At 34.4% G+C, this 13,019-nt stretch overlaps 1 protein-coding gene across 2 annotated transcripts in view; it reads left to right on the top strand.

Annotated features, from left to right (window-relative positions):
* The window catches only part of YTHDC2 (YTH N6-methyladenosine RNA binding protein C2), a 73,771-nt gene extending 66,259 nt beyond the window's left edge, over window positions 1–7,512 (top strand). For both annotated transcript variants that reach the window (XM_058538649.1, XM_058538656.1), the window contains 4 exons: window positions 3,671–3,874; window positions 4,620–4,802; window positions 6,118–6,205; window positions 6,302–7,512. In XM_058538649.1, the coding sequence (XP_058394632.1) occupies window positions 3,671–3,874; window positions 4,620–4,802; window positions 6,118–6,198 (468 nt within the window). In that variant the 3' untranslated portion in view covers window positions 6,199–6,205; window positions 6,302–7,512. The remainder of the gene's footprint in view (window positions 1–3,670; window positions 3,875–4,619; window positions 4,803–6,117; window positions 6,206–6,301) is intronic.
* Window positions 7,513–13,019: the final 5,507 nt, after the last annotated feature.

The raw sequence follows: 13,019 nt of genomic DNA on the forward strand, positions 1-13,019 counted from the left end.
CATCTATTGCCAATCCTCCTCCTTTTTTTTTTCCCCCAAAGCCCCAGTAGATAGTTGTATGTCATAGTTGCACATCCTTCTAGTTGCTGTATGTGGGACGCGGTCTCAGCATGGCCGGAGAAGTGGCGCGTCGGTGCGTGCCCGGGATCCGAACCCAGGCCGCCAGTAGTGGAGTGCGCGCACTTAACCGCTAAGCCACGGGGCCAGGCTCTCATATGTTTTCTTCTATAAATTTTATAGTTGGAGCTCTTACATTTAGGTATATGATCTATTTCGAGTTAATTTTTGTTTATGGTATGGAAAGGGGAAGGATCATGTTTTGGCGTTTGCCTATACAATTGTTCTAAGCACCATTATTGAAAAGATTATCCTTTTTCCATTGAATAGTTACCTTGGCACCTTTGTCAAAAGTGAATTGACCATAAATATGTGGTCTGTTTATTGGACTCTATCCTGTATCATTGTTCTCTGTACTTCTCTTTTTGCCAATGCTACAGTGACTTGATGATAGTAGCTTTATAGTAAGTCTTGAAATCAGTTAATGTTTTTTCTCCAACTCTGTTCTTCTTTTTCAAAATTGTTTTGGCTATTCTAGGTCCTTTGTGCTTTCATATAAACTTTAGAAAAAGCTTGCCAATTTTTACAGAAAAATTTTTTGGTATTTTGAGTGGAATTGTGTTGAACCTGTCAATCAGTTTGAGAAAAATCGACAATTAAAACTTTTTAGTCTTCCAATCCTTCAGCATGGTACATATCTGCATTTATTTAGATATTCTTTAATTTCTCTCAGCAGTGTTTTGTAAATTTCAGAGTTCAGGTATTATATGTTTTTTGTTAAGTTTATCCTTAAGTATGTTATATTTTTTATTGTGTTTTTTAAAATTTTAATTTCCAATTGTTCATTGCTAGCGTATAAAAATACATTTGAATTTTGTATACTTACCCTGTATCCCATGATCTTACTTCATTTACTAGTTCCATTAGCTTTTTATGTAGATTTCTTAGAATTTTCTACATGGATAATCATGTTGTCTGTTAATAAAGGTAGTTTTAGTTGTTTCCTTTCCAGTGTGGATGCTCTCTGGCTAGAACCTCCAGTAAAATGTTTAATAAAAGTATTGAGAGCAGACTTTTTTGCCTTGACCTTAGAGGGAAAGAAAGCCTTAATTCTTTCAGCATTTAGCATAATGTAACTGTGGGACGTTTCCTTTTGGATCTAGTTTGCTGACAGGGTTTATTATGAATAAGTGCTGAATTATACTTAATGCTTTTTTTACATCTATTGAAATGATAACACAATTCTTTTTTTTGATCTATTAATACAGTGGATTCATTGATTGATTTTCTGATGTTTACACCTCACTTGGTCATGATGTATTATCCTTTTCAAATATTGCTGGATTTGATTTTGTTCAAAAGTTTTGTTAAATGAGGGATCTTTGTTCATGAGAGATATTCTGTAGTTCTCTTTTCTTGTGTTATCTTTATATGGTTTTGGTATCAGTGTAATGCTGGCCACCTGTAGTGTTGGGAAGTTTTTGTTCCACTTCGGTTATTTGGAATAGATTTGTAGAATTGATATTATTTCTTCCTTAAATGTTTGGTACTAGTGAAGCCATTTTTAGCTTTTCTTAGTGTATCTTGAATCAGTATTATGCCACTTCAGGTATAATTTGAAAACCTTGCAGCAGTGTACTTTTATTTTACCCTTCTGTCCTTTGTGTTGTTGGTTTCATACATTTTATTTCTACATATGTTATAAATGCCACAATGTATTATTTTTTACTTACATAGTCAATTATCTTTTAACAGAAGTCAGAAAAATGTCTTTTATATTTACTCAATATTTACCATTTCCTGGCTCTTTATTCTTTTGTGTTGATACGAATTTCTATCTTAGGTCCTATCTTTCTGCCTGAAAACCTTCTTTTAACATTTCTTCTAGTATAGATCTGCTGGAAATGAATTATTTAAGCTTTTGTCTGAAAAGCCTTTTTAACTTTTATTTTAGGAAGATATTTTTACTGTATGTATAATTCTGGATTGACAGTGATTTTCTTTCATTACTATAAAGGTGTCACTCCATTATCTTCTGGTTTACGTAGTATCTGATAGAAAGTTTACTATTATTTTTATCTTTGTTTCTCTCTATATAATGTATCTTTTTTCCTCTATCTGCTTTTAAGATCTTCTTTTTATCACTGGTTTTCAGCAATTTGATTTTGATATGACTTGGTCTAGTTCTCTTTATGTTTCTCCTTCAATCTGTGTGTTTATAGTTTCCACCAATTTTGGATAATATAAGACCATTATTTCTTCACATATTTTTTATATTTCACCTCCCCCCTTCCTTTCTGGGACTCTGGATACAAAAACGTAAGTCCACTTGATATTGTTCCGCAGGTCACTCTCTTAATTTTTTTCATTTGTTTTTGTCTCTTTGCTTCATTTGATATAGTTTCTATTGCTCTGTCTTTAAGTTCATTGATGTTTTTATTTGTAGCATCTAATTTGCTGTGCATTCTTTCTAGTGTAGTTTCACTTAAAATATTACATTTTTATCTCTAGAGCACCCTTTGGGTCTTTAAAAAATACCTTTCGTTTCTTTTCTCATCATGTTCACGTTTCCTTTACCTTCTTGAACATTGTGAACATATTTGTAATAGCTACTTTAATGACCTTGTCTCCTAATTCTGTCCTCTGTCAGATCTGAGTCTGTTCCTATTGATTAATTTTTTTCCTGGTTATGGGTCATTTTCTCCTGTTTCTTTGCATTCCTTTAATTTTGTTTGCCTGCTAGATTTTTGTTACATTCCTTTAAATAGTGCTAGACATTGTTCCGGTACACAGTTAGTTAGTTGCAATGAGTTTAATCCTTTTGGTATTTACTTTTAAGCAGTGTTAGGGTAGGTCCAGAGCAGTTTTTATTCTGGTACTAATATAATTCCAATAAGGCATGATCCTTCTGTTGGCTAATGCCCTATGCATTACAAATCATTTCCATTCTGGCTGGGGATAACATGCAAGATTCCCAATCATGTGTGAACTTTGGGAATTGTTCGGTCTACTCTCTTCCGTTGGATCTTTCCCTGGCCTCGGGTCATTTTTTCTCACTCATGTGCTGGTCAATACTTAGCCAAAAACGTGTGGGGACCCCTCTGCTGTTCGCTGGGAGTTCTCTTTCCATGCAGCTCCCTTCTATCTAGTACACGGCCATGCAAATTCTAACGACCTTGGCCTCTAAACTTCAAGCTCTATCTCTTCAATTCAGCAAGACCTTTGGATTCTTTGTGTTTCCCTTCCCTGCACTGTAGCCTGGAAACTGTATCCAGGCAGTAAGCTGGAGCAATTTCTGTTTTGTTTTCAGGCTTTGAAAGTTTATTAAAATATTTTCTGAAAGTACGTTTGGAATATAAATCAAAGTTGGTAATCCAGGATCCTTTACTGATAATGGATTTTGAATGCTCTGAAAATGAGTACTTGGTTTTGCTCTTTAACCTCATTTTAATTCAGCCTTGTGAAGGATTTCAGGTATGATAGAACTATTTGCATTTGTTGAATATTTGGTAAAATATTTTGGTTTATATGTTTATGAAAATGTTATTTAATGGAGCCTATTGATTTTGAAAGGTCAAATTACCTTTCAAGACCTTATGCAATTCTTTTATAGGGCTCAAAATCTCCTTCACCAAGACCAAACATGCCTATTCGATACTTCATAATGAAGAGTAGCAATTTGAGAAACCTTGAAATTTCTCAACAGAAGGGTATCTGGTCTACAACCCCTAGTAATGAGCGGAAGTTAAATCGAGCCTTTTGGGAAAGCAGCATGGTTTACTTGATATTTTCTGTTCAAGGATCTGGACATTTCCAGGTGAGCCGTCCTGAAGTAGTAAAGTGGGGTTGTTTTGACTGCAGGTTAGCACATAGAGATAAAAAAACCCAAAGACCTGGCTTTTTATTGCATCAGAATGCAAGAGTGCATTTTGCTTTGCTGAGAATGAGGAATATATTGCATTTTTTCAAGGGAATGATAAATAGGGATCCCTTTGTTTTTGCCTTGTCATACCAGAACCTCTGCAGATAAACAATTTCTCCTTCTGAAGACAACTTTAGATTTACTATTTTTCAGGTGGATTAAAAGTAATGAGAAGCTTGACTTTTTGGTAAAATGTTTATTTAAATAGGCCAAGGAAGTTGGTATTAACAATCAAGAAACTGAGTGTGTTTCTTAACTCATCTTGACTTGATATATATTTGAATTTACAAAATAATGAATTTATTATTTGATATTACTATAAATTTCAGAAGTAAAAACTTAGAAGTTGGGTTTTATCCATTTATCATGGATCAAATGTCAGTTTAGAACTGTTGATACATTATTTAGAAAATATCTGTTCATATTTGAAATTACGTTAGAAAGCTGGGATTGGTCTTTTCTCTAAAATTTGCTAATACATCTTATTATAAAAAACATTTAAGAAGTAGCTTACTTTTTGTTTTTGTTAGATAGCTATTATTTTTATCTTAAAAAAAACTCAGAGCTTTCTCAGATAAATTGAATTCAGACATTTTAATATCATCCTCACCTTTCCTCTTCTGGCTCATTTTACCCATAGGGATTTTCTAGGATGTCTTCTGAGATAGGAAGGGAGAAGAGCCAGGACTGGGGCTCAGCTGGATTAGGAGGAGTGTTTAAGGTGGAGTGGATACGAAAAGAAAGTCTTCCCTTTCAGTTTGCACACCATTTACTCAATCCTTGGAATGACAACAAGAAAGTCCAGATAAGCAGAGATGGGCAGGTATATAATGACATTTAATATTTTTTCTTCTACTTTTCTTTTTGTTTTGCTGTTATTCAGTGATTTGTTTGAGGAGCAAATGTAAGAATACAAATTGTAGATTCCATATGCACATGGGAGATAGTGGTTCAGATTTGTAAAAGAGCTAGTAAAAACCTACTTGCAAATGTGTCTGACAGAGCTCATTGCTTTTTTAACATTTTGTAAATTTGGCTTCCCTCTGTCATTGCATATATAAAATCTCTCATAAGTTACTTCATGGAGGCTCTTGTTGTCTTACTAACTAAAGATATGATCAAAACTAAGTGTAATTCTGAAGTAATTTCACTAAAGTCCAAGGATAACAACAGTATCTAACTTCTTTATGGCTTTAACTAATTATGTAACAAATAACAACCTTTTCATATTTTTGTGGCTTGTTTTATTTCTATTATGTTTTGCTTTGCCTTCATGATGCTGCTGAAATGCATTTTAAACTAGTTAAGGTGAAGGGAATTAACATATATGGACTACTGTGCTAGCTGCTTTATATGAGGTAATTTCATTTAATGCATAAAATGAGTTATTAGCTCAATTTTATGTAGGAGAAAATAGACTCAGTTTTGCCTAAGGTCACATAGCTAATATTTATTTGAACTAGTGTGATTCCATTCAATCACCGTATGAAAAGTGTTCAGGTTCTTTTTAAATGCACATCATATCACAAGAGAACTATAAATGACATTCTTTTCAATTGTATAAGAATATTTTCATTTTTATTCTATAATAATGATTTTGAAATAAATCTAATTCCTTATCCTAATGATAAGAATATTATATAGTCACCTAAGATAGGTTCTTGGAAAAAACCCCCAAAACATCTAATATATTAGGTTTCACAGTAAGCCTTGGGAAGTTCAAGCTCAGTGCTTTTGCTAAATCTCCATTAAAAACAAAATTCCTTACACCCAAAATTATACAATGTTATAAACTTTTATGATTTCAATAAAATAATTGGAAAAAACCCACAAAAAAAACAAAATTCATTATTTGCAGATAGAAAAAAATTTAGAAGAATTCCATGGAAATCTCTCACCATTTTGTCACAAATAGTTGTGGTATTTGCAGGTTAACTACAGTCTTGAAGTTTGGAAGTCAACTCTATAAACCTTAATGCAAAGAATTAGAGCAACATACGCCATATGATTTTAACATGTTCTGGTAGAAAAATGAAATTTAAAGTGACTTTCTTACATTTTTATCAGTATAGGTTTTGGTGATTAAAAAAGTTCAATCCAGTTCTTTTTATGTTTATTCTGACTTTTGATTTATCTAGGAACTAGAGCCCCAGGTTGGTGAACAGTTGCTCCAGTTATGGGAACGCCTTCCATTGGGAGAAAAAAACACAACTGATTGACACTCAGGTTATACCATACTTGACTTTGAGTACTGGCAGTATTTGTGATCATTAAGGATATCTCGCAGATTATCTTATGTTTTTTTTTTTTTTACCCTTCCAGAACTCTTAGCTGCGGAAGAACATCATGCCTGTTTATAACCACTGAATGCACTGACTTCCAAAAACTGAGATGGGGTTGTGTGTTATGAATGGGCTTTTCTGGTTTAGAGTGTTGCTTTAGGACCACCGTCTTCATATAAAATAGAAAAGGATAGCTTTAGTTTTTATAGTGATCATAGGGAATGATTATGTAATGTTTGTTAATATGTTTATAATTGAATAAAATAGTAGTAGTTTCATTATTTGACACAACAGCAGTTATTTTAAACATACTTAATTTGAAGTTAAACATTTAATTTGTTTAAAACATTGACTTATAACTCTTATTTAGGATTTTTTTAAATGCAAATTAAATTTTTTATTTTAAGAAAGGCCTGAATATATCAATACATCTGAGCACTATTTTAGAAGAGTCAACTCTTAAGATTTATCATTAAAAAACAAACAAGCAAACAACCAAATTCTAAAAATATCCCTTTTAAAAATAGTGTGGGCTGATTAAGGACTATTCATTCTGCTATTTTTAACCTGAGATACATTAAGAAAAAAAAGGAGGGTTGTTCTTTTTCTGTGATTATGAAATGCAGTAAAATCTGAAGAAAGGCCGAGTTTCTCTCTGTCTTTGATCAGATCAGATTCAGTGTTTAGTTTTATTCCTGGTCCCGCGTCTTTTAACCTGATGTGTACCATACTCCTTCTTTCTTTCCGTGTTACAGCCTTCACACATCTCTTATATGAGCACAGTAATTATGACCTCTTTGTTTTGGCTAGGGAAACTTGATTTGGACAAGTTGAGAAATTAAACAAGTGATACAAGTTAAAAAAAGTGCTCAACAGTTAGTGGTAGCTTGGTTGCTGTATGTCTCCCAAACTGAAGTCCACAAGCACTGCAAATCTAAATGCCTTCTATGTGTTTTCTAGTACTTTTTATCCTTTACATATGTTTTTGGATATGATTTCTCTTGTTTTGCACTTATGGTTTAATAAACAGGGTAATTTTTTTGTACACCTGTATTAGTGCCAACTTTCATATTTCTTTGCCATCTCAGAATTATTTAGTTTGATCTCTTTACCACCGTTGTCTATAAAGTTTCCTAAGAAGGGAAATAGAAATACAGGGAAAAATGAAAGAAATATCTTGGTTACTGAGCTCTAAATAGAACAAGTTTGGTAGCACATCTCATGATACATTTGGGTCATTGCTATATAACATTGCTATATATAAAAAAACCAACATGAATCTAATTTAAAGACAAAAACAACCTAAGTCCTTTGCTTCTGTATTTGAGAACAAAGAAGCGAAAAGTCGTGGGTCAACATAAAATCTTGAACCCTTCTACTTTCTCTGGGAAAGCATTATCTGTTCGTGCATTAGTTTTGAATGTCAGCTGTGATTTTTGCCTGTATTTGTAGTTATTGGGTTTGCTTGTTTGTTTTATGCTTTGAGACATACCTGTAAATTGAGCCTATGTGAATTATGTTCCACTGTATGTGTATTACAGTTCTTTTCCTATTAGAACACCTTGTGTTTTTCTGATAATGTATACATTTTGTTTAGGTATATATTTAGCAGTTCATGGTGTTCTAAATCTGGAAGTAAGGACGTTTAAGAAATAAAACTTGTTTTAATTTCCATCTGTTTTCTAATATCTACCCTTGTATATAAATGATGAGTTTGTTGATATTTAATATGAATACAATTTGAATGTAATTAAAATGCTGTTTTTGGAAGAGATGAACTTTAAATATACTTATTAAATGAAATTCTATTAAATTATTTAGGTCTTGTTATTTCTGATACTGTATAATAGGACTAAGGTAGCAATGATTAACAATATCCCTTGAGATATTAACGAATTTCAAATACCTTGAAGGATACTAAATTGATAAAGAAGGTCATGTTTTCATATCAATACTGTCCTTGAAAAAATTCGCCTTTTTAATGTAGGGGGATGGAAGAATATCTCAAGATGTGTTTAATGTAAAATCTTTTGAATATTAATATATGCAGCCATCCACCTTCTGTTCTCAGTCAGAACACTGCATTATGGTAATGTGCCATTGTATCCACTGAACAATCCAGCCTCACTCTACCAATTACAGCAAAGATAGACAATGAAGAAAGAATAATCTCAAATGAGTACTTCAAGAAAAGACAGATTCATCTAAGATTTTGTTCTCAGAGACTCATTCTTCACCATTAAAAATCTTATATCCTGAAACAGAGAAAGTCTTGAGGAATAAATCAAATGAGCTTCACCTCTGAATCAACACCAGGGCAAAAATATTGCCACTGAACATGTAACTCACAAATGACCACGCCTTCCAGTCTGAGTGAACTTCCCATAGCACAATCCTCACTGTGATTCAGAACTTTCCACAATTCCACTCCACCCAAAGGACCACACAGTGCTGTCAGTATGCCCAAGGCCACTGGATGCACCTGAGTCTTTCCAGCCAAATGTGAAATTTCCACTTGGCTGTCTAATAAAATCTCAAACTCTGCATATTCAAAATGGAACTACTATTCTTTCCCCAGAACCTGTTCCATGTAAAGCTGTCCTCTTTTCAATTGATGCCAGTTTCCATTCTTTTGGTTGCTCAGGCCAGAAAACTTGGAGTCATCTTTGACACCTTTCTCTCTCAATCCAATCCATCAGAAAATTTTCTTGGGTCTACCTTCGAAATACATCTAGACTCCAACTGTTTCTCACCACATCTGTCACAACCACTCTCGACTGAGCCACCATCATTGTCACCTAGATTATTGAAAGAGCTTCCTAAGATGTCTTCCCTCTTCTACCTCTCCTCCCTGCTGCCAATCTATTTCAACACAGAAATCAGTGATCCTTTTAAAACGTTAAATCAGTTTATGTTACTCTGCTGCTCAAAACCCTGCAATGGCTCCTCATTTCGCTCAAACGCCCAAGTCCTTACAATGGCATAAACACCTTACGTGATCTGGTCCCCCATTATATCTCCGACCTTCTCTCCTCTACTCATCCTCTGCTCATTTCACTTTAGGCACCTTGACCTCCTTACTATTCCTTGAATACACCAGGCACATTCAAGCCTCAGAGATTTGTTTTAGCTGTTCACTCTGGAATGCTTCATCTCAGAATATCTGGCCAACTAGTTGTCACTGTTCAGTGTTAGGTTTTTTGTAAAGTTTTTTTTAAAATTTAACTTTTAGAATTAACATACAGTAAAATCAACTTTTTAAAAAGATGTACAGCTCTGTGAATTTTAACCGATGAATAGATTTATGTAATTTTCATCACAATCGGGATACACTTCCATCACTTCCAATACTCCTTCATACTATCCATTTGTAGTTATAGCCTCCTCTCACCTCTAACCCCTGCCAGCCATTGATCAGTTCTCTGACATTCTCGTTTTCTTCTTTCAAGAATATCATATAAATAAAATCACACAGTGTGTAACCTTTTGGAACTTCTTTCGCTCACTATAATGCCTTTGAGATTGATCCAAATTGTCGTGTATATCAAAGTTGATTTCCTTTTATTGCTGAGTAGTATTACATTGTATGGAATGTGCCACATTTTTTTTAAACCACTTACCTGTCAAAGAATATTTAGGTTGTTTCCATTTTTTTTGTGATTGTAAATAGAACAGTTAAATATTTGTGTACAGGTTTTGTTTGAAAATATATTTCCATTTCTTGAGTAAATACTTAGGCCTAGGATTGCTGGATTGTATGGTTAAGTGTATGTTTTATAAGAAACTGCCAAACTATTTTCCAGAATTGCTATACCATTTTGCATTTCTATCAACAATGTTTAGAGTTCCAGTTGCTTCACATACTTGACAGCACTTACTATTGTCAGTATTTTTTATTTTCACCATTCTATTAGGTATGCGATAGTGTCTGATCATGGTTTTAGGTTTTATCTCTCTAATGGCGGTTAATGTTGAACATCTTTTCATTTGCTTATTATGTCACTGTTTTAGTCCATTCAGGCTGCTATAACAAAATACCACAGACTGTGTGGCCTATAAACAACAGAAATTTATTTCTTACAGTTCTGGAGACTGAAAGTCCAACATTAAGGTGCCAGCGTGTTCTGGTTCTGGTGCAAGCCTTCTTCCCAGTTGCAGACTGCTGACTTTCTGCTGTGTCCTCACATGGTGAGGGCCGAGCAAGCTCTCTAGGGCCTCTTTTATAAAGACACTAATTCCGTTCATGAGAGCTTAGCCCTCATCACCTAATCACCTCCCAAAGGCCCCACAAAGGCTACTAATACCATCACGTTGGGCGTTAGGCTTTCAGCATATGAATTTTGTGGGGAGACAAACATTCAGCCTATGGCAGTCACCCACATATTCTCTCTGGTGAAGTTCAAGTGTTTTGACCATTTTAAAATTAAGTTGTTCGTTTTCTTAGTGTTGAGTTTTGTGAGTTCATTGTATATTTGGAATACAAGTCCTTTGTCAAATATATTATTTGCAAGTATTTTTCCCTCTATCTGTAGCTTGTCTTTTCATTCTTTTCGCAGTATTTCTTGTAGTTTTTAATTTTGATAAACTACAATTGGTCAGTTTTTTTCTTTTATGGATCGTGATTTTGGTGTCATGTCTGAGAACTTTTTACCTAATCCGCAGTCATGAAGGTGTTCTCCTATATTTCCTTCTGAAAGTTCTATAGTTTTGTTTTATATTTATATTCATAATCCATTTTGAGTTAATTTTTGTACAAGTTGTGATATTTACGTTGAGGTTTATTTTTATGCATATAGATGTCCAATGGTTTCAACACCGTTGTCGAAAAATCTACCCTTTTTGAATTGTCTTTGCACCTTTGTCAAAAATCAGTTTGCCAGGGGCCTGCTCTGTGGCTTAGCGGTTATGTGCACACGCTCCGCTACTGGCAGCCGGGGTTCGGATCCCGGGCGCACACCGACACATCGCTTGTCCGGCCATGCTGAGGCGGCGTCCCACATACAGCAACTAGAAGGATGTGCAACTATGACATACAACTATCTACTGGGGCTTTGGGGAAAAAAGGGGGGGAAAAAAAAAAGGAGGAGGATTGGCAATAGATGTTAGCTCAGGGCCGGTCTTCCTCAGCAAAAAGAGGAGGATTGGCGTGGATGTTAGCTCAGAGCTGATCTTCCTCACCAAAAAAAAATCAGTTTGCCATATTTGTTTGGCTCTATTTCTGGACTCTCTATTATGTTCCATTGATCTATGTATCTGTCACTTCACCAATACCATAGTCTTGCTTATTGGTGCTTTAGAGTAATTTTTAAAATTGAGAAGTGAGGACTTGCGCTTCTAACCAAGATGGAGTAACATGGACTGGATTTACTTTGTTGCCCGAAACAACATTAAAAACAAAAAAGACAAAATACATGAAACAGCAGTTTTCAAGACACTGGATATGAGGCAATGAAAGACAGTAATCCCTGAGAGATGGGAAACAAACAGAGAGTCCTACAATTGCCCAAGCTTACTGCCTTGAGAGAGTTTCCAGGCCGTGGTGCAGGGAGGGAGAACTGAAGCAGAACTTGATAGAGTTCCTGAGTTGAGACAGAATTGAGAGTGGGGAAAGCAAAGCAGCTAGAATTCATAGAAAAGCAGAGAGGGGTGAATTACATAGAGAAAGAACCCCAGAGATCTGTAGACAGTCCCCTTGGAATATTCAGAGTGCTGATCAGTGCATGCATGTGTGGAAACTACCTGAGGTCAGGAAATGAGCCATCTGAAAGGATTAAAGGGTGCTTGGTGCTTATAAAGGGCCAGAAATAGTGCCTGTTCCCACCAGCCAGGCTTGTAAAAATCCAAAAGAAGGCAGAAAAGGAAAAAAGAAACAAAAGACAAATGGAAATAACAAATAGAAACAAAAATAACAAACAAACAAAAGAACAGATAGAAAATAGTGAGATGATGGACTCAAACCTAACAAAAGCAATAATCATATGAAATATCTAAAAATCCCAATTAAAAGGGAGAACTTGTCAGATTGGTTAAAAAATCAAGACTCAACTACATGATGACTACAAGAAATGTACTTTAAAGATACAAATAGGTTAAAAGTTAAAAAAATGGAAGAAGTTTTATCATTGTAGTATTAATGAAAAAAAGCTAGAACGGTTATTTTAATATCAGGCAAAGTAGAATTCAGAGCAAAGAATATAACCAGGGAGAAAGATAGTCATTTAGTAATGATAACGGTCAATGGACATGATAATCCTAAATGCTTAGGTACCTAATAAAAGAGCTTCAAAATACTTAAGTAAAAATTTATAGAACTGAAAGGAAAAATAGGTAAATTCACAATTATTGTCAGAGATTTCAATTACTCTCAATAATTGATAGAAAAGGTAAGCAGAAAATCAGTAAAGATATAGTAGGCTTGAAGAACATTAGCAACCAACTTGACCTAATATTCATAGAACATACCACTCAACAGCAGCAGAATACACATTCTTTTTAAGTGCACGCAGACCATTTATCATTATAGACCATTTTGTAGGCCATAAAACAAATCTCAATAAATTAATTTATTTACTTATTTTTTATTGTGGTAAGAGCACTAAACATATTAACCTCTTAACAAATTTTTAAGCACGCAATACAGTAATGTTAACTATAGGCACAATGTTGTACGGAGCTCTAGAACTTATTCATCTTGCGTAACTGAAACTTTATACCCTTTGAACAGCAACTCTAATTTTCCCCTCCCCTAGTCCCTGGCA

The sequence above is a fragment of the Diceros bicornis genome, chromosome 1, assembly GCF_020826845.1.
Source record: "Diceros bicornis minor isolate mBicDic1 chromosome 1, mDicBic1.mat.cur, whole genome shotgun sequence".
NCBI lineage: Eukaryota > Metazoa > Chordata > Mammalia > Perissodactyla > Rhinocerotidae > Diceros > Diceros bicornis.